Source organism: Aspergillus lucknowensis, assembly GCF_044049455.1.
Source record: "Aspergillus lucknowensis strain CBS 449.75 chromosome Unknown BJX67scaffold_29, whole genome shotgun sequence".
Classification (NCBI taxonomy): domain Eukaryota; kingdom Fungi; phylum Ascomycota; class Eurotiomycetes; order Eurotiales; family Aspergillaceae; genus Aspergillus; species Aspergillus lucknowensis.
The window spans coordinates 304,409-329,370 of record NW_027263573.1 but is presented as its reverse complement, the minus strand read 5'-3'; the positions used below and the strand labels follow the sequence as shown (position 1 = coordinate 329,370).

The 24,962-nt window shown below is 52.4% G+C and overlaps 11 protein-coding genes across 11 annotated transcripts; 7 read left to right on the top strand and 4 right to left on the bottom strand.

Moving 5' to 3' along the window:
- The first annotated feature begins 239 nt into the window (after positions 1-239).
- Positions 240-1,372, top strand: BJX67DRAFT_357555 (sucrase/ferredoxin-like domain-containing protein). Its single transcript, XM_071029503.1, has 2 exons — positions 240-607; positions 667-1,372. The coding sequence occupies exons 1-2, from the start codon at positions 317-319 to the stop codon at positions 1,255-1,257; spliced, it is 882 nt and encodes a 293-aa protein (XP_070884847.1). The 5' UTR covers positions 240-316; the 3' UTR covers positions 1,258-1,372.
- Positions 1,373-1,458: 86 nt separating this feature from the next.
- On the top strand, positions 1,459-3,498 carry sld2. The gene is made up of 2 exons (XM_071029502.1): positions 1,459-1,719; positions 1,791-3,498. Exons 1-2 carry the CDS (start codon positions 1,578-1,580, stop codon positions 3,428-3,430), a joined length of 1,782 nt encoding a protein of 593 aa, XP_070884846.1. The 5' UTR covers positions 1,459-1,577; the 3' UTR covers positions 3,431-3,498.
- BJX67DRAFT_357552 (RING finger domain protein) lies at positions 3,499-4,831 on the bottom strand. Its single transcript, XM_071029501.1, has 2 exons — positions 4,508-4,831; positions 3,499-4,450 (listed from the first exon to the last, which is right to left on the bottom strand). The coding sequence occupies exons 1-2, from the start codon at positions 4,716-4,718 to the stop codon at positions 3,612-3,614; spliced, it is 1,050 nt and encodes a 349-aa protein (XP_070884845.1). The 5' UTR covers positions 4,719-4,831; the 3' UTR covers positions 3,499-3,611.
- A 186-nt stretch (positions 4,832-5,017) lies between these two features.
- Positions 5,018-6,941, top strand: BJX67DRAFT_372983 (rRNA 2'-O-methyltransferase fibrillarin-like protein; the record flags this gene model as incomplete). The annotated part of the gene is made up of 5 exons (XM_071031324.1): positions 5,018-5,123; positions 5,193-5,240; positions 5,300-5,481; positions 5,533-5,801; positions 5,861-6,941. The coding sequence occupies 5 exons, from the start codon at positions 5,018-5,020 to the stop codon at positions 6,939-6,941; spliced, it is 1,686 nt and encodes a 561-aa protein (XP_070884844.1).
- Positions 6,942-7,931: 990 nt separating this feature from the next.
- On the top strand, positions 7,932-10,399 carry BJX67DRAFT_157519 (putative carboxylesterase). Its single transcript, XM_071024886.1, has 2 exons — positions 7,932-9,040; positions 9,087-10,399. The coding sequence occupies exons 1-2, from the start codon at positions 8,033-8,035 to the stop codon at positions 10,239-10,241; spliced, it is 2,163 nt and encodes a 720-aa protein (XP_070884843.1). The 5' UTR covers positions 7,932-8,032; the 3' UTR covers positions 10,242-10,399.
- A 117-nt stretch (positions 10,400-10,516) lies between these two features.
- BJX67DRAFT_357548 (Fig1 domain-containing protein) lies at positions 10,517-12,591 on the bottom strand. The gene is made up of 4 exons (XM_071029500.1): positions 11,926-12,591; positions 11,804-11,872; positions 11,425-11,752; positions 10,517-11,371 (listed from the first exon to the last, which is right to left on the bottom strand). The coding sequence occupies exons 1-4, from the start codon at positions 11,954-11,956 to the stop codon at positions 10,990-10,992; spliced, it is 810 nt and encodes a 269-aa protein (XP_070884842.1). The 5' UTR covers positions 11,957-12,591; the 3' UTR covers positions 10,517-10,989.
- A 372-nt stretch (positions 12,592-12,963) lies between these two features.
- BJX67DRAFT_157450 (putative exonuclease) lies at positions 12,964-15,757 on the bottom strand. Its single transcript, XM_071024885.1, has 3 exons — positions 15,367-15,757; positions 15,162-15,309; positions 12,964-15,112 (listed from the first exon to the last, which is right to left on the bottom strand). The coding sequence occupies exons 1-3, from the start codon at positions 15,377-15,379 to the stop codon at positions 13,000-13,002; spliced, it is 2,274 nt and encodes a 757-aa protein (XP_070884841.1). The 5' UTR covers positions 15,380-15,757; the 3' UTR covers positions 12,964-12,999.
- Positions 15,758-16,796: 1,039 nt separating this feature from the next.
- Positions 16,797-18,401, top strand: BJX67DRAFT_157363 (MAM33 family protein). The gene is made up of 5 exons (XM_071024883.1): positions 16,797-17,095; positions 17,257-17,378; positions 17,437-17,495; positions 17,568-18,094; positions 18,150-18,401. Exons 1-5 carry the CDS (start codon positions 16,900-16,902, stop codon positions 18,173-18,175), a joined length of 930 nt encoding a protein of 309 aa, XP_070884840.1. The 5' UTR covers positions 16,797-16,899; the 3' UTR covers positions 18,176-18,401.
- BJX67DRAFT_157410 (DNA primase subunit PRI1) lies at positions 18,380-20,345 on the bottom strand. The gene is made up of 3 exons (XM_071024884.1): positions 20,070-20,345; positions 19,814-20,011; positions 18,380-19,758 (listed from the first exon to the last, which is right to left on the bottom strand). The coding sequence occupies exons 1-3, from the start codon at positions 20,303-20,305 to the stop codon at positions 18,627-18,629; spliced, it is 1,566 nt and encodes a 521-aa protein (XP_070884839.1). The 5' UTR covers positions 20,306-20,345; the 3' UTR covers positions 18,380-18,626.
- Positions 20,346-21,917: 1,572 nt separating this feature from the next.
- On the top strand, positions 21,918-23,030 carry cspA (putative cell surface protein; the record flags this gene model as incomplete). Its single annotated transcript, XM_071033264.1, has 1 exon — positions 21,918-23,030. One exon carries the CDS (start codon positions 21,918-21,920, stop codon positions 23,028-23,030), a length of 1,113 nt encoding a protein of 370 aa, XP_070884838.1.
- A 612-nt stretch (positions 23,031-23,642) lies between these two features.
- On the top strand, positions 23,643-24,860 carry BJX67DRAFT_372979 (NAD(P)-dependent alcohol dehydrogenase; the record flags this gene model as incomplete). Its single annotated transcript, XM_071031323.1, has 3 exons — positions 23,643-23,819; positions 23,899-24,510; positions 24,564-24,860. 3 exons carry the CDS (start codon positions 23,643-23,645, stop codon positions 24,858-24,860), a joined length of 1,086 nt encoding a protein of 361 aa, XP_070884837.1.
- Between the last annotated feature and the right edge of the window lie 102 nt (positions 24,861-24,962).

Below are 24,962 nucleotides of genomic sequence, written 5' to 3'. Positions count from 1 at the left end.
TGATAGGCAGAGAGATTTCGGACCACTTGAAGGAAAATTCAATGCGTCAAATCCCAGAAAGCTCCCCAAGCGTCAAGGCAGAAAGAAGAAGCTTCGATAGGATTGGCGCATCCATGGATCAGATAAAAAGCTGCCTCGGAGATAACTTTCGGGGTGCTCGGTCTTGACAGCGATCCCCGAGCTGTTGGGACGTTTATATACCTCCTCACTCATCTCGACACTCCAATTTCGAGTAAAGTCCGGAATATTCGCTCGGAAGACTTGGTACTTGGTCTGAGGATTATTAACTCTATCAGCACGGAGGACTACCAGCGCAATGCTACGATCACTTCTCTCCATCACCGGTCTACAACGCGACGACTACATTTTCCCCACCGTCGACCCCAAAGAAGATGGCATCGACTGCAAGAAAGACTGCGCGGACTGCACAATACAGTATCCGTCCAAAGTAAAAGTCGAGACCTCGCGGCCGCTTTACGGCCATATCAAGCAGTTCCACACACATATCCTCGTCGCGACAGGAAAATCCGATTGGAAAGAAAAGGTCGAGAACGAGACTGGGAGTTTAATGGAGGCCATTCACGGCTCTTCGGGATCTCAACATGGCGTTAGTATTCCCCTGCCAACAAAAATCGTTAGCGAGAGCGTTGCCTAATACTGTCGTAGCGCATGATGGTCTCCGCGTCGAATCTCACGCCCCTAGACGCCAAGGACGGGGAGCCAACAGGCAAGGGGACGACCGTCCTTCTCCTCCCATCATTCACATTCGTGGACTCCGTGAGCCCCAACGACATCACCGAGCTCATCAACCACTTCATCGACGCGCCTCTCTCAAGCCCAGGAAAAAGCATCACTCCCCCGGCCGACTCTCGACTGAAATCCCGACCATGCGAGTACGACCACGTCGTCCTCCTCTGCTCCCATAAGCGGCGAGACGCACGATGCGGCATCACAGCACCGCTAATCAAGCGCGAACTGGAACGCCATCTCCGCACCAAGGGCCTCTACCGCGACGCGGACGACGGCCGGCCCGGCGGCGTCGGCATCTTCTTTGTCTCCCATGTCGGCGGGCACAAGTTCTCGGCGAATGTGCTGGTCTACCGCAGGAAGGAGCAGCAGATGATTTGGCTCGCGCGGGTGCGGCCGGAGCATTGTGAGGGGATAGTGAATTATACGCTGTTGCAGGGGAAGGTGGTGCATCCTGATTCTCAGTTGCGAGGGGGGTTTGATCGGATGAGAGGGTTGACGAGTTGGTGACGGAAGGGGAAAGTGATATTATCAGTAATACCCAGTAGCATTATAGATATATAATATTGTCCAAGATGCTTGACATGATCTTCGTAATTCGTCGGTTAAGCTTGGTTAACTCAGTGGATGAATGCCATTGAACCTTGGAAGACACGCGACGTCACCCGCGCTCTCCCGCGTTAATTGACTCCACGCACGCGACGAACCAGCAACCAGGCAGATTACCTTCTGCGACCACGGCTCTTCTCTCACCCTTTTTCTCACTTTATCCGGAGTAGATTATAGTATACTCTATCCGTATCTTAAGCCTTTACATCCAATATGCAACAATGACCACCGTTGCTGTCTCAGAGACCGCGACCCACGCGGCCACTCTGCGCGCCGAGCTGAAAGAGTGGGAGAGGGAATTTGCAGCCGCCAACGGAGGACGAAAAGCAGGGCGGAACGATATTAAACAAGTTCCTGAGATTGGTACGATGCTCTCATTTGCGTTATCTCTTTGATTTCGAAGAGGACCAAGCTAATCATCCCAATTCATCCAGCCGCCAAGTACAAGGAATACTCGCGACTAAAAGAGCAAGACCAAGAAACGTCCACCAGCAAAACCAAGAAAGCACACTCCAAGCCCAGTGCAGCAGAAGACGAACGATCGAAGAAGCGCAAACGCTCTTCTCCTAATGGACCAGATCAGTCCTATGCCCACGCCCATACCCATACCCATACTCATACACAGACGTCATTTACACCACGCAAATCCAAAAAGGGTGTCTTCCAGACTCCCTCAAAGACACGCACTACATACCCGTCAGACGTCGACCCCTATGACTCTCCGTCCGTCCTCCGACGCCTCTTCAGCCCCTCGACACATATGCACTCCTCCTCACCGCTGAAAACAGCCATTGGTCCGACACCACAGCGAGATGGAAAGGCGCTCGGTCTCTTTGATCTTCTCTCCGAATCTGGCGGTAGTACGGCGACGCCCTCCGCGACAAGGATAGCGAGTGTTAAGGGCATGGCGGCGCAGACACCGTCCAAGAAACGGAGGACAATGGATACGATCGCGGAAGAGGGCGAGGATGCAGAAGCAGGGGTAGAAGCGGAGGAAGAAGAGTCGCGCCGGGCGGGACGGACTCCGGTGTCGTCCGCGAAGAAATATATGCTTTCGGCACTCTTTGCGACACCCACAACATTACGGTATTCTGCGATGGTTGAGGGTGACAACAACGATACATCTAGGGGTTCTCTCGGAAACTTGAACCCTGCAGGGACAGATCAAAGCCCGGCGAAGCCAGCTCAAAACCCGGGTACCGCGAATCTCGAAACACCATCTTTCCTCCGCCGATCTACATCCGGCCTGTACTCGTCCAGCCAAGGTGCCGGGGCGGGAGGAGGCCTCAGCCCCATTCCCGCCCGGAAGGCACCACAGTTCGTCGGAAAGGGTCTCTCACAGCTTGTGCAGGGGTTACGGGATATGGAAGAGGAGCGGATTGATGAGGAGTGGGATATACTTCGCGAGATCGAGATCGAACAGGAGGGGTTGAATGTGGATGTTCCGGATAGCCAGATGCCGGCTGAGCAGACGGGGCGCACGTACAAAAAGAAGGGCCAGAAGCGCACTACGAGATTAGTTCGCATGAAGCCTGTTGTATCGGCGAAGCCAAGTCAAAGGACTGGGCCTCAGTCTCAGTCTCAGTCTCAGTCCCAACCTCAGCTACGTGCAGGACCTCTTTTCAAGGGGAATATCGAGGACCTTGAAGAGACAGAAAACGAAGACGAGCTGGAAGCAATTCCGGAAACGCAAGCAAATGCCACGGCTGGCAATCCAGTCGACGACGGCGGTGGGGAGGGAGACTTGGACTCCCTCCACTCAATATCCGAAGCAGAACCCGAGGACTCTGACTCTGACCCGGACTACGATGGCGACTCGAAACCACCGGCAAGGAGCAAGAGCTTTTCGGAGAAGATGAAGGAGGCTATTGGGGATACTAAGCCCCATACCAAAGACCCCCTAGAAAGGGCGAAACAGCGCCAGAAACAGGAGAAGGAAAGTAGCGACGGGAAAGAGAATAAGAAGCCTTCCGCCAGGAAGGTCAACCCTCAGGCTCATGCGAACTACCGCTCGTTGAAGATTCGGAATCGAGGGGGTAGAGGACGAAACTTTGGGCGGTTTCGGCGGAGGTGAATCGAATGGGGGAATACTACGAGCAACGACTGCTGTCAATTTGAAATCGTTATGACCATCATTGTCATCATCATCATCAACATCAAAGATACCATTTTTAGCGATAGAGGGTTTTTCTATGTTATGTCTACCAGCAACGCCTATCAATATGCATGTTTCATAAGCTCATTCGAATTGGAGGTTAATCAGGAAGATAACGGTCTCGGGCATACTGTATCCTCCTCGCAAGAGAATCTCGAGCCCCCTCCTGGTAGTGCTGTCCGCGCGAGTATCGGTGCTTCGCAACCCGGCCACGTGGAGCCCGTCCGCCACCTCTATAAACTGGAGTGGATGTCCGATCCGAAGCTGCGGAGTCTGAACGACCTCCTTGAGTCGCCGGATTCTCATATTGGACGTTGCGATCCCAATCCTCCAAAGAGGTGTATGGGCTCCGTAGCCAGGCTTGAAGTTCATGTAAGAATAAGGACGCATTGTCCCTCCCAAGAAAGTCACGAAGGAGCTCCTCCGCTTGTCCCGCACTCCCCTTAATATCGACGGTCCGAAGAATGGCGATGATATACTCGAGAAGAAACGCGGCGTTGTTCCCCCGGCGACTCTGAAGTCTTCCTTGTCCCGGGCGAGCTACTTGGGAATCCGATTGAGTGTCGGGGTTCAAGAACTCGAAGACCCGAAGCTCGCGTCGGATCCATTTGCGGGCTCGAGAAACCAGCTCTTCGTCCCGGTTAAACATCTCGGGGTTGAATTCGCGGTATTGTGAGAGGCGATTAGAGCCCACGCGGAGGGAATAGAGGCGATTGCGGTAAACATGTTGCCGTCTTCTAATGGGGTCATCGGGTGCCTGCGGCGGGGGGTTTCGGGGAGATCGTGGACGACGGGTGATCCGATGGCGCGATCTGGGGTGTGAGATATGCGTCGTCGAAGTCGCATTCGCCGATGCTGCAGGAATCGCAGGGAGCTGGTATATTTTCGGTCCATCGCGGTTCTCAAGGTCGTACTTGACTGAGGATACGTCACTCTTGCCTGTGGGAGAGTTAGAAACGGGAAGCTTGCGAGAGGGGAAGGGAAGAGGCTACGTACATAGAGGACAGTTGCGCCGCTGCTCAAGCCAGCTCACAAGGCAAAGGAAATCAAAATTTGCATGATTGCACGCCTCTGCGACCGCAGGTTCCGTTATGGGTTCCAAGCAAATGACGCACGGGTTAGAGACGTCATCCTGGAGCTGCTCCTGGGCTACCTCTTGAAGAGTTCTTTGCAGAATCTGCTGCTGAATGTCGGCATCATTGGTCATCAGTCGAGCACCGCGCTGATTTGAGCAGAGTGTAATCCAGCGCTGTAAGAAAAGTTCATTCAGAACGTGGGTGTGAGATCTCAAAAGTTGGTTTCCAACATTTGCGACGGGCCGGGTCACGTTGGCGGCGGCAACTTTTCCAGGAGACTCGAAAGGACGCGGGATAGCGATCTTCCAAGCCAGATCTCGACCCATCACAAAAACCTGTTTGTTAACATATCAAAATATAGCGCTACAATGCTCGGGAGACTATGATCAAAAGATCTGCCAAATCAGTAATCACTGAGAGCTACTCAACGATGGCGCGCGGAGCAGCAAACGGCTCCTTCATTGAATATCAACCCTCCACCTCACGGACAATCACAGGCTTGAAACGATGGTCTGTCGTAAATAGGGAACTACCAGGTAAGGATTCCGTCTAATATTTGCCCCTTGATAGGATTGTGCGCTGACTTCATTTGCTTGCCATTCTAGGCCCGTCACAGGTAAGGGCGATTCACGTCTACGACTTTGACAATACGTGTAAGGCCAAACACTTGAGTCAGAGGCTAGAAAATGGCCGGGCTAATCGCTTCATCCAGTGTTTTTGAGTCCTCTCCCGAACCCGCAATTATGGAACGGGCCGAGTATCGGATTCCTACAAGCCTACGAAAGCTTTGCGAACGGAGGATGGTGGCATGACCCGAGGCTTCTGTCTGCCACCGGCGACGGCCTAGAGAAAGAAGAGCGTCGCGCTTGGAAAGGATGGTGGAACGAACGCATTGTGCGAGCTATATACACCCGGCACCTAATGGACACTGACCGATCCCTTTAGGCGCAATTGGTCGAGTTGAGTATGAAGCAGAAGGACGCCCTGACGGTGCTCTTAACCGGCCGGAACGAAGCTGGATTTTCTGAAATAATCAAGCGTATGGTGGAGAGTAGGAATTTCAAATTCGACCTCGTATGCCTGAAGCCTGAAGTCGGGCCTAACAGCGAACGGTTCTCGACGACTATGGAATTCAAGCAGACGTTCCTTGAGGACATCATTCTTACTTATGAGCAGGCTGACGAGATTCGAGTCTATGAGGACCGCCCTAAGCAGTGAGTAGAGCGCGAACCTACACGCTAACTGGGTGTGTCTGAATCCTAACTTTTACCAGTACCAAGGGCTTTCGTGACTTCTTCGAGAAACTGAACGAAAACTTCCAGATTATGAACGGCCCCAATTCACGGAAACCAATCACAGCAGAAGTGATACAGGTAGCGGAAGGGTGCATGTACCTTTCGCCTGTAATTGAAGCGGCTGAGGTGCAGCGGATGATCAATTCACATAACGATGCTTCCCGTGACCCGGCGCTTAATGCGACCAAGTCACCATATGGTCGGCTGTGCATCAAGCGCACCACGTATTTCACAGGTTATCTTATACCAAATACGGATTCTGATCGCCTAATCAGGCAGATACTAAGTCCGCTACTGCCCGCTGGGCTTGCTGAATCAAATGACGTGAAGTACATGGCTAACAGTATTCTAATCGCTCCACGACCGGCAACCCGATCCATCCTGGACAAGGTCGGTGGCCTCGGCAAGAAGCTAAGCTGGGTGGTGACTGGAACCGGTGTTTTTGAGAACAAGGTTTGGGCAGCTCGGCTTCGGCCAGTACCAGACACGGAGAGATATCACACAGAGAACAGGGTCCCGTTCGTGGTCCTAGCAGTGCGCAGAGGCTCCCGTCCTATTGATGCTTCGAAGATCCATAATTGGCACCCGATCCCCGCTGAGAAGGCTCTTACTATCGAGAGCGTAGTTGGAGAGAAGGTTGTCCTCCGCATTGAAGAGGAGAACGCGGGCGAGCCAGAGGGTCGATTTATGAACAAGAGTAGTAAGAGGCGTCATCAACAAGAACGAGATGATGATATCCTGTACCCAGGTCAAAGCCACCCTGAAGGGCCGCAGGGCCGGCCGCACCACTACCCGCCCCGTCATGGCGGCAATCACCAGCATCCGCACGGCGATGGACACCGTCGTGGAGCCTACCGCGGTCGTGGTCGCGGCGCCGGTGGGCGAGGTAGGGCATATCAACATCAAACCCGTGGGGGACGAGGCAGAGGCCGTGGGCACAACGCAGGCCCTCCCAACTACAGGTCCCTTGATGATCATAGCGGATACGAAGGAGGAGGTAGTGGCTATGAAGAGAAGCCGGGGTCCAGTACCGGGGGAGGTCCGGTAATGAATTACTAGCGCTCTGAGAGCCCACGTTCCGAACTTTGCTTTTCCATGCTTGTGGACTGTATCCGAGGAACATGGAGTAGGCTGGCTTCGCTTTTCGTTGTATCAGTATAGGTTATTGCATGGGAGCTCTGGCGCTTTGGGGGTTCTCAGTTGCTACATGGTTGCTGGACAAATAACGACCCGATTTAGAGCGAATCAAAAGTGTTCCTTCGCTGTGCAACAGGATGTGATGATTCCTTTGGCCACTTTGAAGTTGGGAAAGGGTTGAGTCACGGGACGCAGACTTTCCACTTGGGACCGTCCGTTGATTCTTTCTTTTAGCAGCTCTCCTCTTCTTCAGGCCCGTCTTCTTCCTTCCCCCTTCGCCGTGACTGTCACATCGACTACTCGTGACCGGAGGTCTGGAGTTTCTCATAATACTCCGTTCTCCGAGCCTCCTGGCCGATCTTGTGTTACCGTCTGCTCTGACTGAATTTCATGAATGGACATGCACGATCGGTGGATCGAACCTCTACTCAAGAATGTGCGTGATCATATTTAATTTCAAGATGCGTCCAGCAATCTCAGCAAATGCGAGCGGATCGAGCGGAGTGCACCAGGGCCTCGAGCCACGATCTCATCCGTGGGACTCCAACATTGCGAGGCCCAGGACTCAAACACAGAGCCAACCAAGAGTCTCTAAAGATCGCTTCGAATTTCTCGTCCCACCAGATTCATCTATTCTCCTGAACACAATGTCTCAGTGCTATTGACTTGGCGTCTGACCTCATTTGACCGCTCTCTCATTTCGCCGTGAAATGCGCAATGGCTGAGAACACATGGTTTGACTGGTGCTGGCACCTGAATGCTTTCCCCGCTTTTGAGCAAGATCCGGTCCACGGCGATAATTACCCTCATCAAGTGCGCAAAGAAAAAAAAGGAAAAGAAAAAAAAAAGGCAACGGAGTTAAATATCATGCGACAGCCCACGATGGTGTTGATCGCGGACAAGTGCTGGATGTTCCGCATTCGGCAGTCGGACGCCCTGTTCTTGCTCCTGCGTGGCGGTTGGCCTTCTTATAAGGATGTGAGCGAGCGTTCGCTCGATATGCCGCCAGGAAGATGAATTCTTTACTTGTGGTCGCCATTTTCGCCGTTAAAGCTCTTGGATCAAGGCTATCGCCGGGGTTTTCTGGGCCGGGAACAGATACTCAAGCGTTACTCAGCCAGGACTGGCATGATCCTTTTCGCCTGAGCTACGGACGGTTGGTCAACGAGAAGACTTCTCTTACTCTTCTATACCAGAATAACTTGAATGCATCCGACGATGAGAACCACGTCGGGGCAATTCTCCTGGACCCTCTGGGACAATATGATATCCGTGACGAATGTGAGGAGATCGGAGAGTCAATGATTCCCCTTTCCACAATTTTAGAGTATAAACAAGACTTCTTGAACCTGTTTTCATATTTCTTCTTCTCTACGGGTCAGACAGAGGAAGACGCATGCGCGCGTTTTTACATTCAAAATGGGATGTTGACCGTCAACAAGAACGACAAGCACTTTGATCACTCGCCATTCCCGTCTCGAGACGTCCAGCTTCCGGTTCTTTGCACTCAGACAAGCACTGCTTTTGAAAAGCACCGAGAAAGGGATCCAGCGCGCAAACTGGTTCGGGTGAGATCTGAGGGCAACACATACATCGGATCTCGGGATCAGAAGTCCTTCCGTTTCTTGGGTATACCATACGCCGACCCTCCCATCCGATTTTCTTATCCAAAGCCATACACGGGGAAGTCTCGCACCATCTATGCCACCGATCACGGACCGGACTGTTCGCAGACCGACGGAGGCAGTGAAAACTGCCTGTATCTGAATGTTCAGACGCCGTATATCCCGAAGATGAATTCTACAAAGGGCCTGCGACCGGTTCTCTTTTGGATCCATGGTGGCGATTTCACCAGCGGAGCGGGTTCTAGCTCTGTGACCGAAGGGGGAAATCTTGCCTCAAGAGAGGATATTGTAGTTGTTACGTTCAACTATCGGCTTTCAACACTTGGCTTTCTAGCGGTCCCAGGGACTGATATTCGCGGAAACTATGGAGTTGCGGACCAAGTGCTTGCTCTCGAGGTACATTCTTAGAAAATCTGCCCAGCCATAATGCTAACGACGGCAGTGGACTATCAAAAACATCGCACAGTTTGGAGGCGACCCTCAGCAAATCACAATCATGGGCGAAGCCGCCGGAGCTAGTTCAGTGAAGGCCTTACTTGGTTCGCCTTACGGTGTGAGGAAATTCCAGGGTGCTATCGCAATATCGGACTTGGGCGGAGTCAAGCCTGACAGCAGCGGAACCCCTTACGGGTCTTACCTGAGCATACCCGAGTTTCATCGTACTGTCGGCCAGAATATATTCTCTGAAGCCGGCTGCAATGAAGGGACGATTGAGCAGCAAGTGTCGTGCCTGAGAGAGATCCCTGCATCCACGCTTGTAACGCTGCCCACAGTCGCACATCACATTGTCCAGGACGGGAAATACATCAACACAGCGCAACTCAACCTCCTCGGGAGACCAGTGGGAGCCCCGAAAGTCCCAGTCATGTTCGGATCCACGGCGAACGAAGGCGCCTCCTTCGCCACATACCCATCGAGCACCATCCAATCCCTACTCGAAGGAATCAACGAATCCCTAGGAATCTCCACCACACAATCCCAACGCATTCTCGACTCTGGCCTCTTCCCCTCGCCCAACACGGGCAACATAACCCTCGACTCCTTCAACATCTCCCAACGCATAGCCACAGACCTCTACACGCGCTGCCCCAGCCAAGCCGCCCTCTTCGCAGGCGTATCAAACGGCGTCTTCAGAACAGCTTACTACTACCAATTCCAACGAACAATCGGCGGTCACGACCCCAATTCCCATAACCTAGGCACCCCACCCCCAACATCCGACTTCCCCCTCGGCGACCCGGACCTCCCTTACTTCCAGCTCCACGGCGGCACCCTCCCGTTCATATTCGGGAACCTGCCTGCAATCCGCAACTCTCTAGATCTCCACGCGGCACTGCTCATCTCAGCATACTTTGCCGCGTTCATCCGAACGGGGCAGCCGAATCCCGATATGGAATTTCTCGCCGCGCGCGGGTACACGGCGACTATGGAAGCAGTCAGTGCATTCGACACTTGGGAGCCCGTGCGTAACGCCAGCGGGCCGATTCATGTGTTAGATTTCCCGAGCGAGACGGCGCCGTTTCAGGATCTTGAGCAGTGTGAGTTTTTGGGATGGCCGATTACGCATTTTGTTGATGCGGATGATAATACTATATAAAACTGAGAATGTAAATAATAATGCTTTCTAATTATGTGCCTGTGGTTACTGGGTAGATCAAGGAACGTAACAACAGCCCGTTGTACAGAGCACACAATACTAACCCTGGGCGCGCGATTGATACCCCCCGGCGCGGGCGGCTTTAATATGTATAGAGAAGTTAGGGTTTACTCGATGGCAGGTAGTCGAAGAAAAGGGATCCGAACCCATCTACAGGAACTGGACAGGGCCAACGACCAAGATGTATATTGATCAATCTACATCGCAACAGTTCATCCAATATACGTGATTTATTCATTTCCATAACCTATCCATCCTACCTGTTCCGTTTCACACCGGTCCATCCCAGTATACCCAGATCCGAGTTATCGTAACAAAGTAGAGCAAAAGTAAAACGAGAAAAATTCTTTATACAGCACAGAAAATGCAATTGATGAGAGTATAAATCGCGACGGGGAATGTACATGTGCGATGAGGAGCAGAACATAAATCCAAGCAGGAAGTCGTGTTGTGTTGTGTTGAGGGTGAGTCGTGGGTAGGTAGGTTCCCTTCAAGGGATAGATAGATCCAATCATTGTCTTTCGTCATGTCGATTATTTGGTGCGCATGTTCTTCATGTGGCATCGTTAATGGAGTGACGTTCATTGTGTTGTTGTCGTGGGAGGGAGTGGCGTGTTTTCAGCGGGCTGAGAGGGAGAGGGAAATAAGAGCAGGTATAAGATCGAGAACGGAAATATGCAGAGCGACATTAAGCTTCCTCATCCGTCAACTGCCTCAAGAGGCGCAGGTTCAGGATCATGACGAGCAATCCTATTGCCACGATAACCATGAGGGCAAATCCGAACCAACCCAAAACCATTGCGGAGGTTCCTACGCCACTCTTGACGCTCCCGTTCCCTAGATCTTGGGCTACCGTGCTTGCAGCGACAGATGCCGTATGCTGCCATAACACTGATACCAGCACAAAAACTGACGCCACGAAGATGAGGGCTAGGGCGACCTGGGATACAGGACGAGATGGGAACGCCTTAACTTCCACTTCGGATCCGTTGGGGTCCACTTCTTCGTGCCATCCAGGGAACGTTGCGAGAACGATAAAGCAGAAAAAAGAGAGAATGACGGCAATGATTCTGTGAAGAGTTAGGGCTCCTGTGTTTAGTAAAGAGGGAAAAGCGCCACTCACATCAGGTACGGGAAAACAACTGCATCCTTAAACGTTGACGCAACCCAAATCAAATTCAGAGGATCTTGATCGGTTGTCATAATCTCAGCTAAGGCTGTCGCATTGGCGTTGCAGATGTACGATCCACCATCTGGTTGGACACAGATTCCAAAGTATCCGACTCGGACCTCCATCTGGGCGCCACCGACGATGTTTGCCGTGGCTGTCACAACCCCAGGGTCTACCTGAGCAAGACTAAAGACCGGATCGTATCGTTCGTAGTACATGGAGATGAGGAATATGGTAGGTATTTGCGGAGACGATGATGAGCATCCCGCCAGTAATAGTGCTGAAACATCATGTTAGCTACATCCAATCCAACCAGAGAGAGGTAACCCACATAAAAGAATGATGACCACAGCGATGATAATCATGAGCACATGGTGGTACCCGATCATCGGGATAAACCCTACGTTCATATTGTTAGCTGGATTCGAGCCGCGTTACAATGAAGTCACCTACGGCGAAAGCCGACACTGATTCTGATCGGCATCTTGAACGAATCTGCTCCGAGACTTTTTTTTTCCCTTAGCGCTCAGTACCTCACTCCTCGGAACTCCCGAGAAGGAGCGTCTTTCGTCCTGCACACTTTGCCTAGCAGCGCTGACACCGATGCCACTCCTTGTAACCGGGTGAGCAACTCGCGCACGCTCCAATCTCGAGCGGTGACTGTCGAGCGCTGGCTTGTCCAGTCAACTATGACGTACAGTCAACTATGACGGCTTTGTCCGATCGGGGGAATGTAACAGTCGTTGACGTGGAATGTAGCGCCGGGAATCGAGATGCGAGGAATGGCGATGGGAGATCGAAAGAATGTACGTGATTTATCTCGCCGAAATTCTGTCGGGAAGTCTGAGCTATGCACAATCGTCAGAGATAAATGAAGTCAAAAGTATTGTCAGTTAAAGGCTCAATAGGAAAAATGGTAACAGCCTCGACCGGTAGTTGCAGAGAAAGGTATAGTGGAGGAAGAAGGACGGAAGGGAGGGAGAGAGATTCGTAGCTGGACAAATCCACAGTTGCAGTCCAAAGTCACCAATATTTCCTGCCACCAAATTTGCAAAGCAAAAGAGTGTCACCACCTGGGCCTTCGAGTGAAGATAGTCGGGTGGCTGGACTGTATAGAATGGGCGCTCCGCAACTATTGAGGAGGCTGGGCCAACGCCCTTTGTTTACTGCGGGCGGTTCCCCGGTAACCACTTGTACCGCCTTCCCTTTCGAGACGATCGCGGCAGATCGAGACCGCAGATCAGACTACGCCTTATCGGGATTAGCGCCATCTTCTGGGGGTTTCTATTTTGGTTTCCACGTCCAAAGCTCAGGTCAGGCCTTCCACATCAAATGTCTCGAAGCTACCAATGTCAATGCTACGAAAATATTGGAATGTATTCAATACGCCAACAAAGCCAATCCACCGGCCAAACTCCTGTTCCATTTGCCAAAATAAAAGCCCAGAAACACTGAACGACTCATCCAAACTCCAATAAACCGAACCCACAGCCCAGGCGCATGCTATGCTATACCAACGATAGTGCTCTATTTGGTCGTAAAGGAGAATCGTTTGAGATCCAAGGCCGCCAATCTTGATCGGCTAGCAGCGTCATCATGCTCATCGCATTCGTCTTCCTCCTCGCTGTCAGGGATTATGAGATCCTCACTGCCCTGCCCCGAACGAAGGCTCAGTACTGGGCTAGGGGCCCTTGGGGTTGAATCGGGTTTCTTCTCACTCGCAGCCAAAGTGCTCCATGTTAACGGGGATGTAGGAATGCTATTTGTGGACCGGGACCTGGCTAAAGCATTCTGACCCAACCGTTGTAAAGGGGTGAGCCTCATAGGCTGAGGTTCCCCCGAATTCACACTGTCCACCCTCCGCAATGGCGTGTTTGCAAATCTGGTTGTATTCGGGTGCATTGTGCCAGATCCGGTCGGGCTAGCATCAGCTTCGAAGCGGTATTTCGAGAGTATTGCCGAGTTTTGCCTCTTGATATGATAGTTAAGCACCTGATGAAAGACTTGGGGGTCCGAATCGGCGCTGGCCGTCGTAGACGGTGTCTCGCAATTCGGGAAAGTGATACTCTCTTTCCCGGGGTTTGCCTGCACAATGCTAGTATGATCCTGGCCAGAGGTTTGCGTGTCATTCCGAGTTTCGTTGCCCTTGGTCTCGCTAATATGACTGCGATCATTTTCCGGATCTTCCCTTTGCTCTAGTTTTTCAGTACCCTGCCCCGGATCGGCAAGCTGCGACATGATATCTTCCGCCATATCGTCCGAGAATACGTCCAACGTTGACTTGCGCACTTTCTTGTTGCGTTTCATCTCTTGGCCGCCGCTGGGGCTGCAATCGGCCGAGCCGGCCGCGAAGAACCGGCTACGGCCGTCTTGTGTATTGACTGGGCTGAACTCTTCGGTCTCCGAGCAAAGCCTTTGGCGCTTGGCGGGCTGCGGAGTCGAAAGCTTCGACGCGGGTCCCAGGAAAGAAGGACGATCCGCACTTCTCACAAGGGAGGTTGACAGGCGGTTAGATGTTCCAGTTGTGGGCGCAGATCTGACGCCATGTGATTGAGGAGGAGCAGAGCTGGCCTCCCAGGAACTGTTAGCATGACGATGAAGCAGGCGTTGCTGACTCGGGGACGGTGTAAGGCTGTTCGGATCTAACTCGGCAAGGGGGACACGTTTTGGCGTGAAAAACGAATTGATAGGCTTCGAGGGCTTAAGCTCGGAGGACGAACCGATAGTTTGTCGGCGGTTTAACGAAGGTACCAGCTTATTGTGTTCCAATTTGGTCGCGCTCAGCGGTTTCGCTACAAGCGGCTCTTTCGTCGTGGGGTCCAAATCGCCACGAGCGACACCGACAGCTGTTTCGGGATCCATCTCGTCGCCGATAAATGTCAGGTCTTCGAGCTTCACATCGTCCTCCGGTGGTGTCAAAGTCACCAGTTTGCCCGCCCTTGGACAGAAGACCCGCTGGTAGAGGAACGTAAGTTCAGCCTGCTTGAAGTTCTGAAGGTAGTCGGCGGGCACATGGTACTGGCCATCAAACTGCAGCATCCGGAGAGCCTTTTCAACATTCTTATACTTTCGTATGCTCCGATATGCGGTCTTCAGCCCGATGCGGGCAATGTTGGGCAAGTAGTCGCAGCCACTGAGGATGCACATGCGTCTGAATTCGACATCCGTCCACCCTACGAAGCTAACTTCGCGGCAGGCGGTAAAATCCGCTCGGTTAATCTCAACGCAGTCCCCGTGCTGATCCAGCTTTGATAACAGTCGTTTAGCGCCGAACACGAGCAAGTCGGAATCCTCTGATATGATGCCATCAATAAACCCGTGCTGTTCGAGATACACAAGCTGTGCATCAGCTTCATACGGAGCAACCACATATTGAACATCCAGTTTCTTCAGCTCCTCGATCAACTGGCGCGCCATCAATGGCGTCACATCAACGGCTTTTTGAAATTCCTGATACGCCTCTGCATTTCGTCCCTTCCGGTGTAGTTCCAACCCCAGCGCCTTGCTTTCACTGCGTCTCTGCTGTCGATCCAGCTCAGTACCAGACTTACCAGGGAGATTGTCTCCATCGAAAACAAGATATGGTGATATTCCAAAGTACAAAAGCATGCGGACTCGGCCTAGGACGAAATCGATGTGCCTGGGCGAGGTTAGCATACACGCGGATATCACATGGGGCGGCAGCACACTTCGTCGTTGGATGCTCCAGCACCAGGTCAATAGCACAAGCCACCGTCCCGCGATGTAGCCAACCGTACGCGTCCACCCCCAATGTTTGCCCACTGAACTTCTTCAGATGGCATGGTTTCTGGATCGATTTGAGAAGACCATGCAGTCCTACAAGCATATCAGAACATATTATGTTGTACTATGGGGTTTCAAGATATGCCTCACCTTTAATGCCCATCGTGGGCACCGTCAAAGGACAAGAAACACCTCGTGTTGATCACAGACTCAAGGGAGGCATAAGTGGACAATCGAGGAAGAAACGGAAATCGAGAAAAAAGCGTGATGCTCGCGTCCGAGGAGTAACGATGGGAGTCGAGGCAACCTCCAAGATAACCACGAGAGGTATGACGACCCCAACAACAAGAATGGAATGCTTGACCCCGGCGGGCCCTCACTTTCCCTTCAAGACGCGCAAGAGGCGTGACGAGGGCCTGCGGCGTTGATTGGCCCCCACAAAGCGGAATTCATAGCCATCATCACCGCCTTTTAGTTTCTGCCAGTCAAAAGAAATTTCCCCAAAGTCCTCCAGAAGAAAGCTGGAAACCAACCGTCCGAGAATTTTGCTGTTGAAGGAGAAGACCTTTTCGGAATCGAGCCATCATGCCCAAATCGTTGCACAAAGTTCAGAAGCGCATCTCCAGAAAGCGAGGGGCTATCGAGGCTCTCCACGAGAATAGCAGGGACGCAAAACTGCTGCGGAGGGCGGGCACAAGAGATGATCGGGTTGCTCGCATCTCGGCCAATATGGCGAGAGGGAGACAGTCTTACGGTCAGTAATCCGCGTATCCCATTGCTGCTGGCTGTATCTATTCACCATCTAATATTCTCGCCGTAGTGGACCGCATTCTTTATTTCAGAGATGCAATCCCAGAAGGGACGGTATCTTTCTCTGACAGTGATATGTCGGATTTAGTCACGAGGTAATTCAGTATTGATGATAATTTCTCTCTGGTTGAACTTGTATGCTGACGCCCTCGGTCACAGATTTATAAATCGTAGCGTCGCCGAGATCGAAGAACTGCAGAGCGAGCGGAGAAAAGGCCGGCCGCCCAGCAAGAAAGAAGAAGCGTTGTTACAACGGACAGAAGCTGAAAATAAAGAATTCAAGACAGGCTTTTGGATGCCTGATCTGGGGCAGGAGGACGTTGTAAAGGCCCTTCTTAAGTGGAACGAGAACTGGTCAGGCCTTAGTAGTATGAATTTCATACGACTGACGAAGGATGGAGGGAAACAAACGTCTAGCTTTCCACCCAAGGGTCTGTCATGATATTGACGTCCTGTGGATTCTGTGCCTCGCTGATGGCGATGGCTGGGGCATGTTTATGAGGCGTTATGGCAGCGTGCATAGTTATACTTGCGAATCTCTAACATCCCACTGGATCCAACTTATACCTTCAGGTACACAACGTGGTGTTCTGAAGCTCTCGACCAACAGCTGAAAACCTGCTGTCGTAGATGCACTATGAAGCGGTTGTCGCATGTGTATCAGGGAGGGAGTGGTCTGGCTTCAAGTTGAGGTTCTGGTGGTGTGATGAGCTCATATGATTGGCGGGCGACGGAAGCTCCCCAAGGTCTTGGCGTGGTTCCTCCTGATTGGGAAATGTTAACATCATCAATCTGCCTTTTTTCTCATCTTCCCTCCACCAGTCCCATTTTCCTTCTCGACTCTCTCATCTGTTTTGATCTTGTTTATTCACAATGCTCTCCATACGCACACTCGCCCGATCCGTGCCTCGCACTTTTTCGCGTTCAATCGCAACCTCTTCCCGATCTGCTCTCCTCCGCCCTGTATCAAATCTTCCCAAGTGCAGCCTCGTCCAGCCCTCCTTAAAGCAAGCAATCAGACCCTCTTATGCCGCATTCTCAACATGCAGGGCTTTCAGACAGGCTGAAGGTGAGTGCAGTGAAGTCACAGAAACAATCTCTGTATCTTCGTTGGAACTGGAAAAATTTCTCCCGCGCGAGCTTTGAGGCAACCCGGATCCCAGATCAAAATTTTCACTGTCCTTTTGTCCCGAGGATCTCCGCTAACTTCTGCCATCGTGTTCTCAATAGGTGATGCTGAACTTGCTGCAAAGCTCGAGGACGAGCTGAAGCACGAGAAGGAGTCCGGCCTTGAAGACTTAGAATCCTCGGTCCAGAACATTCAGTATGTTCTGCAGAACAACTCTTGGGAGGTATGCACCAACGGGAGTGCGCTATTCTACTGCTATATGGACTAATCATTTCCGATAGGTCAAGGATGTCGCCGGAGAGCAGGAGGTTGTTTTGACGAAGAAGTTTAACAATGAAGAGTGAGCATCCTCTGCTGGCCGACAACTTCCTAGCTCGACCTTTTCGAAACTAACCAAGTAATTTTCTACAAGGATTCGCCTCACATTCACCGTTGCCGATCTCCAGAATCTTAGTGAACAAGAAGATTTCGATGCTGGCCTCTCTGAGGACCTCGACTTCCAAGGTCACCAGCCGGTGAACGCAGCGGGTGGCGGAAACATTGCCCAGCACCCGGAGGACCGTGTCGCCCCCGCTGATCGCGAGATGGACGAAACAGACCGCGACCTCGAGCCTAGCTTCCCCGCGCGCGTCAACGTCACCATTGAGAAGCCCGGCAACGGTGCGCTCCTCATCCAGACCATCGCCCAGGACGGTCTCTTTCAGGTCGAGGAGGTCTCCTACTTCTCCAAGCCTGACTTGGCTCACGCCGTCACTGCCGAGAAGGACTGGGCTCGGCAGAGCCTGTACGCCGGTCCTCCATTCGAGAACTTGGACGAGGACCTGCAGTCCTACCTGGAGCGGTACCTTGAGGAGCGCGGAATCAATGCCGAGCTTGCCAACATGATCCCCGACTACATCCAAGTTAAAGAGCAGAAGGAGTATGTCCGCTGGCTCGAGAGTACGTGTCACGCCGCGTTTGGAGACCCCGTTCATCATATCTGACCATTTTCTAGGTGTCAAGAACTTCGTCTCTGCCTAAGCGCTGACAAACCTCTTGTTAATCTTCGTGCAATGAATCCCAACTCATTATTCTCGCCGGGCCATTGTATTCTTCCATTAGCTGCCATTCTGATATGATATCTCGAGTTACTTCGATGAATGGACGACTGTAGTAAGCAGGAACTGGCCGCGTGTATTATTATAGAAAGAAACGAGTCAAAAATACGGTTGTAATTACGTCATTGAATATTCACTTGCCTCGTTCATGTGTTCCAAAGCCCGTTCATTGGGAGAAAATAGCTGCTTGGCTGGGATGGAAATCAAGGTCATCAACATTAATATAACAAAACTGGAGCTGCAAGAATATTGAGAAGCCAGGCGCCATGCTCCAACCCCATCAAAACAGAAAAGCATCTAAACTCCGAACCCGCTCAGCATACCCAGAAAAATTATTCGTCATGTACCGGCCGAGAAATCTCTATGAACATTATTCAGAATTCCATACTCTCGGTCTTAACTTCTCTTGTCTCATCGCTCCGCTCTCGTTTACCTGTGCGTTCTTCTTTAAGGAGTCCGGCAATGAACGAACGGAAGTAATCGATGTACGGTTTTAGACTGGTTTTCTCGTAGTCCTGAAGCCTGCGACTGCCTCTTGCATCAGAGTCGTTCGGGACGCTTCCCTCGCATTCAGTGGTCTCCGTAGTAGCGCCGCTGGGATGTTCTGCATCCCAGGTGTCAATTTCAGACAATAACTGGCTGACGTTGGGAACAGAGAGAGGGTCGAATTGCTCGACGTTGCGCACATCGATCGGAACACATACACGGCCGGTTCCAGGGTGAATGACAAAGGGGCTCTTGAGCAAGTGAATCATCTTCTTGCTGACCTCTGAATCAAGGCGCGGGTATGTGTACTCGAGGATGATGTCTTGTTTTGCATCGCGCAAGGTAGATGTGTTCAGGGTAGAGCTCTTTCTAGTCTTTGCGAGGGCATTAATATCATCCCATTTGCTCGTACTCGAACGGCCAGGGGCAGAATCCCATTTCCTTCGCAGGGCTTCATTCAAGTCCTTATCGGGAAGCAACGAAAGTAGACGCTGTGCTTGCTCGGGGCCCACGAATGTGTCTTGGTCGATAAGGGTCGTCTGCACAAAGTGTGGCTTTAAGATCTCCAGGCTCCGATTCATGTGAGGATGGAGTGGTCTTTTGAGGTTGACGCGCTTGCCGCTCTGCGTCCCTCCTCTGACGAGATCAAGGTAACCCGCAATAGCCCTGCGCCGATCGTCTGGAAGATTTCGGGCACGTGGATCACACACCCAGGCGTGGGCACCACGACGACCAGAATATACCCACAAGATATGTTGAAATCCGAAATCTTGCCGCAGAGCCGCATCCACGACTTTGATGGCCATTGTCACAAAAACCCAGCATTTTCCACAGATATTCGCCTTTTCACAGCAAGAACGAATGTCGTCGTAGTCAGTCAAGTCGATATCAAAGACGAGTTCCTTCGATAGAGGCTTTAGTTGGCCACTCCCTAGTGTCTTCCGGTCTCGCGGATTCCTATTGTACACGGGGCCGATTTCAAAACGCGACGGGTTCATCCTCAAAATATCTTTGCGAAAGCTACATGGAGGTGGTTAGAGTCCATACGCTAGATATCTCTTGCGAGCACACTTACAGATCCGCAGTAGGATAAGATTGATATCGCAAATATGCATCGTTCTGTAGTGTCAAGGCGAATTCCCGATTCCCAAAGTCCGGTGATGGGACGATTCCGTGATTGAGCCATTGGAATAGGTAGCGGAATGGAAAAAGGCGCTGGTAGAAAGCTAGCATAGTGTCTGTATCGACTTGGATAGGCAGCGGTTTCATTGCACTAAACAGCAGATATTAGATCTTGGGTTCGTTTTCTATTGACCCTTAGGGAAGCTTACTCAGTAGTTCCCATTTCCACTTCAGTAGGTGCACTGGAAGCCGGGAACTCGTGATCATCGTCGTCCTCATCGTTGAAGAGGTCTTCCAGTTTCACACCAGCAGTTTCCTTTTCTGGGGTATCCTCTCCATGAGGTACTGAGATGCCAGGGTTGGCTGTGGCAGACGGAGCATCCGGAAGAACCTCATCATCCTTGTGCGAAGTGGAAGAACCTTCTGAAGCGACGGAATGTGGCATCGTGAAAGATTTGTGGTTGTTGAGTGTTTGTCTTGACTCCCGTCCCCAAGCAATTAACGCGCCTCTCATCCCAAGACGCGTCAGACGCGCCTTCCATAGCCCTAAGCCCTACAGTACGTTCTGGGGCGGAAGGGTAATAGCACGTGATACTCTACTGAGTCAGCCAATCAAAGCCGCAAACGGCAACAGCCTCAACCTCACTTCGTTCTACCACCCATACCCTGATCAGAAATCAGCCTTTGGTGCCTTTCAGGCCCTGCAGGGGCATTCTAGTTTTGCATCACCGTTTGCGGGAAGTTTTGAGTTCCCTGAAAATCTTTTCCTTCTCGTTGGATCTATGATGACACTTACATCTCCCCCGTCCTCCGGCTCCTCCCAAGGAACCTATCACCGTCCATGCTCGCTACTCTTCAACTTGGAAGTTCGAGGCAACTGCTGGTACAGCCCGGTTGAAGATGTCTTTACGTTCCATGGCAATGTCGCATAGGATTCTTTCCTCTGCATTGCCAGCTCACAAAACAACACCATGAAGTCATCACTTACATCCCGAAAGCCCTCAGTCTCGTCGAGGTATTACGAGACTCTATGAACAGTTGGATGTGCCTAGCGCACCTTCATTTGCTCCATGGAACCAAACTTAGCCGACGCAAAATCCGTCTAACCAACTCCGGCGCATCCTGATCGTCGTGAAATGGATACCCATCCTCCTTTGCCGTTGTGCCCCCAGTACCTCGAGTACGGGTCCACATTCCTCAGGGAAAAAATTTCTTTGCCTCCCCAGCAGCGCGAGGAGGCGAGGAGGCTAGCAGTTGACTCGATGGCCGGGTGGCCGGGTGGCCGTCCAGATTTCCGCCTGCTCGAAGACCAGAATAATTTGTCTACCGGCTATCAGACGTACCTCCGCTTCCATTGATGGGTAGTGTTGAGACCCGACGGATCTCAACAAGGCGACAAATTCCCAGCCAGCTTGAAGGACATCCTCGAACTCATGAAGCTTAAGCAACTCCTCGCAATGCTGCTCGAGCCTTTGGTTGGAGCTTTTGTTCAACGGCCTTGCCCCAATCTATGACGCCTCCATCACCGGTTGGCTTTTCGAAGACATCGTCAAGCGTGAGACTTCCATCCTAGAGTGGACCTTGTGGAGCTTTCTCCTGATGGAACTATGAAATGTCACTCTTGGGCTCCTGGTGATTGAGCAGTATCCTACAGCTTCTCAAAATTGTATTTACCCATCTCCCGCTCAGTGTTCCTCTGCTATCCATGGTACGGACCTGATACCGGACCTCTACAATTCATCAGACTTCGTTATTGGCTTGTATGATGCGTTCCTTTTCCATGACCTACATGTTGATCATCACATACGTCCTGGTTCCAGCGGATACTACAGTGGCATCATGGCTTCATCGCCACTGGTAGACCTCCCAGAGTTGCAAACGGTAGATTTTGTGATCCTTGAGGGATATAAACTTGAATCTCCTCGCCTTTGGAGCTGTCTTTCCCTCGCACTCGATTATATCAGGCAGAAGTTCACTCGCTCTCACTTCGCTCGTTTTGCTCAAAAGTTCTATTGCCTATTATTTCTGCCTCATCTTTCTGCTGAACATCCTTCGAGATGGTTAAACAGATCACGGCTCTCCTGGCCTTAGCTGCCCCGGCCTTCGGCGGTGTCGTCCACCATAGGGCTCCTGCATCCTCCGCGGTCTCGGTGGCGCCTTCCCAGGTGACCAGGACAACCACCTTCACGACCACTTCATGCCCGGTCACCTCATCTGTCGTTACTTCTGGAACCAAGACCCTGACGGTCCCCATTACCTTGACCAACACTATCACCGTCACCACGACCTTCTGCGAGGAAGAGACTCGGCCCCCAGTCCACCGGCCTACAGTCCCTACTGGCGGGCAGCCTGGCCCTACCGGTGGGCCCATTCCGACTGGCCGTCCGGTACCCACTGGTACCGCCAACTCCACCACCACTGTTCCAATTTCTACCCACACTCCTCCTTTCCAGAACAGCACTGCGCCGCCTGTTGTCCCAACCACACAGCCTGTGCCGGCTCCCCCGGGCTCCTCACCTGTGCCAGTGCCTCCAGCCTCCTCGCCTGGTCCGATCCCCATTCCAGTTCCAGTTCCCGGACAACCCGGTCAACCTGGCCAGCCCGGTGCTCCCGGCGTCCCTGGTGTTCCTGGCGTTCCCGGGCAAAGCAGCCCCCCTGGTGCCCCTGGCGCTCCCGGCGTTCCTGGTGCTCCTGGCGTTCCTGGTGCTCCTGGCGTTCCTGGTGCTCCTAGCGTTCCTGGTGCTCCTAGCGTTCCTGGTGCTCCTAGCGTTCCTGGGCAAAGCAGCCCCCCTGGTGCTCCTGGTGCTCCTAGCGTTCCCGGGCAAAGCATCCCCCCTGGTGCCCCTGGCGCTCCCGGCGCTCCTGGTGCTCCTAGCGTTCCCGGGCAAAGCACCCCCCCTGGTGCCCCTGGCGCTCCCGGCGCTCCCGGCGCTCCCGGTGCCCCAAGCATTCCCGGACAGAGCAGCTCCCCTGCTAAGCCCACTGCTACGAGTGCTCCTGGAGCTCCTGGAGCTCCTGAAATCCCTGGTCAATCGGGTCGTCCTGGTGCTCCCGAGGCACCTCCCACTGGTGTATCTCCTGAACGCCCTGGATTCACCGGTGCCGCCGACAACATCCGCCCCACTGCTGGCTTCCTCGCTGCTCTCATGGCGGCCATGGTCCTCCTGTAAACGGTCCCGCCAACAGGTGTCCATCCCAATGGGCCATGAAACGCGCCAGTCTCTCTAAAAAAAAGAAGGAAAAAAAAAAAACAAAAAGAAAAAAAGGGTATTCTTATTCTGGAGTTTCGGGTTTTGTCTCCTTCCTTTCCCATCCCACTCCCTCGTCTCGAAGATTGCGGCTTGGGTCGTGAATCGAACGAGGATATGCGAGATGATCTTCCGTTATATACAAAGTAGTAATAGTAATTCTTAATCAAAACTTGCATTTGCACGGATTCGCTTCTGTTGTTCAGTGTAGCAAACTGACAGTACCAGTTCCCAGTGATGGGAAGTATACCATGAGGCTATTCGGGCTCGTATTTGTATTTGAAGTCCCTCTGTCTCCCAGTCTCACATCCAACCACTCGGTCGGTTGGTAACGGCCTCTTTTTCCTCACGATTATTAATCCAAGGTTGGAGGTCTCCCTTCTTTTGCATCCCAAAGAGGATCTTCCGACGATGTGGGACCGCAATCGATGGATACTCTCCAACATTCACAGAACCAGAAAAGCTTCTCCTTTCTCCCATCCCTTCCTCAGTTTCCCTCCCTCCCCCGGATAAATAAGGGTATACCACCACAATATGGCACAGCAAGACTACAAGTTCGAAGGCTGGCTAGGCCTCGACGAAAAGTCCGCAGCCGGGAACATGGTCTGGCGGGAATTCGAGCCCAAGCCGTGGGAGGAAACGGACGTCGATATCAAGATCACGCACTGCGGTATCTGCGGTTCGGATCTGCATACCCTGCGGAGTGGTTGGGTGAGTTATAGTTATTCTTCCAGGCTACATGCCCTCCCTCCCTCCGGCCCTATTAGGGCTCGTGGCTAACAATACCCAGCGCCCAACGCTGTACCCCTGCTGCGTGGGCCACGAAATCGTCGGCACGGCAGTCCGAGTCGGCACAAAGGCCGTGGGGGGCATAAAAGTGGGTGACAGAGTCGGTGTCGGCGCACAGAGCGATGCCTGCCTGGGGCGGTTCGGCGACTGTCCCGAGTGCGCAATGGGGTGGGAGAACTACTGCTCGCACAAGTTCGTGGGCACGTACAACAACGTGCATGTCAACGGCGGCAAGTCGTACGGCGGATACGCGCTGTATAACCGTGCGCCGTCGCATTTTGTCGTCAAGATCCCCGACACCGTGCCTTCGGCTGAGGCGGCGCCGATGCTCTGTGGCGGGGTGACGCTTTATTCCCCGTTGAAGCATAATGGGTGTGGACCTGGGAAAAGGGTGGGGATTATTGGGGTTGGGGGGTTGGGACATTTCGGTGTGTTGTTTGCGAAGGCGTTGGGGGCTGATCGGGTTGTTGCGATTTCGAGGAAGAAGGGGAAGAGTGAAGATGCGTTGAAAATGGGGGCGGATGTCTATATTGCGACAGATGAGGAGGAGGGGTGGGCAGCTAAGCATGCAAGGTCCTTGGACTTGATTATCTGTACTGTATCTTCGACCAAGGTATGTTCCTTCACTCAATCAAGCGTATGCACATGGAAGCTGATGTGGGATAGATGCCTATGAACGACTACGTAGACCTGCTTGCGACGAACGGGAGCTTCGTCCAGGTCGGGTTGCCAGAGGATGGAACGCTAAATGCCCCTGTTGGGGCTCTCAAGCGCCGTCTGAAGATGGAGAGCTCTCTTGTTGGTAGCCCCGGTGAGCTTCGGGAGATGCTTGCCCTCGCGGCGGAGAAGGACGTGAAGCCGTGGGTCGAGGAGGTCCCCATGAAGAACGCCAACAAGGCAATCGTCGATATGCATGAAGGCAAAGCCCGGTACCGATATGTGCTTGTCAACGAGGAGCATTAGAATGGGTAAACCATAGATTAAACGTTGATGACGAGATAGAGAGTTATGATGGCCGTCTCTACAATGGACTCGAGCTGGGAAACAGGTGTAATCACAGGTGCA

Coding starts and splice junctions, on each gene's coding strand:
- BJX67DRAFT_357548 (XM_071029500.1), bottom strand. CDS start 11,956: ATGCCGATCAGAATCAGTGTCGGCTTTCGCC. Junction 11,753..11,803: donor TGTGGTCATCATTCTTTTAT/GTGGGTTACCTC, acceptor ATGATGTTTCAG/CACTATTACTGGCGGGATGC. Junction 11,372..11,424: donor GTTGTTTTCCCGTACCTGAT/GTGAGTGGCGCT, acceptor AACTCTTCACAG/AATCATTGCCGTCATTCTCT.
- BJX67DRAFT_157450 (XM_071024885.1), bottom strand. Junction 15,113..15,161: donor CTGGAGCATCCAACGACGAA/GTGTGCTGCCGC, acceptor AACCTCGCCCAG/GCACATCGATTTCGTCCTAG.
- BJX67DRAFT_357555 (XM_071029503.1), top strand. CDS start 317: ATGCTACGATCACTTCTCTCCATCACCGGTCTACAACGCGACGACTAC. Junction 608..666: donor CTTCGGGATCTCAACATGGC/GTTAGTATTCCC, acceptor ATACTGTCGTAG/CGCATGATGGTCTCCGCGTC.
- BJX67DRAFT_157363 (XM_071024883.1), top strand. CDS start 16,900: ATGCTCTCCATACGCACACTCGCCCGATCCGTGCCTCGCACTTTTTCG. Junction 17,096..17,256: donor GGCTTTCAGACAGGCTGAAG/GTGAGTGCAGTG, acceptor TGTTCTCAATAG/GTGATGCTGAACTTGCTGCA. Junction 17,379..17,436: donor TGCAGAACAACTCTTGGGAG/GTATGCACCAAC, acceptor CATTTCCGATAG/GTCAAGGATGTCGCCGGAGA.
- BJX67DRAFT_157519 (XM_071024886.1), top strand. CDS start 8,033: ATGAATTCTTTACTTGTGGTCGCCATTTTCGCCGTTAAAGCTCTTGGA. Junction 9,041..9,086: donor ACCAAGTGCTTGCTCTCGAG/GTACATTCTTAG, acceptor TAACGACGGCAG/TGGACTATCAAAAACATCGC.
- BJX67DRAFT_157410 (XM_071024884.1), bottom strand. CDS start 20,305: ATGCCACATTCCGTCGCTTCAGAAGGTTCTTCCACTTCGCACAAGGAT. Junction 20,012..20,069: donor GTGGAAATGGGAACTACTGA/GTAAGCTTCCCT, acceptor TCTGCTGTTTAG/TGCAATGAAACCGCTGCCTA. Junction 19,759..19,813: donor TCTTATCCTACTGCGGATCT/GTAAGTGTGCTC, acceptor ACCTCCATGTAG/CTTTCGCAAAGATATTTTGA.
- BJX67DRAFT_357552 (XM_071029501.1), bottom strand. CDS start 4,718: ATGACCAATGATGCCGACATTCAGCAGCAGATTCTGCAAAGAACTCTT. Junction 4,451..4,507: donor GCGGCGCAACTGTCCTCTAT/GTACGTAGCCTC, acceptor ACTCTCCCACAG/GCAAGAGTGACGTATCCTCA.
- sld2 (XM_071029502.1), top strand. CDS start 1,578: ATGACCACCGTTGCTGTCTCAGAGACCGCGACCCACGCGGCCACTCTG. Junction 1,720..1,790: donor TAAACAAGTTCCTGAGATTG/GTACGATGCTCT, acceptor CAATTCATCCAG/CCGCCAAGTACAAGGAATAC.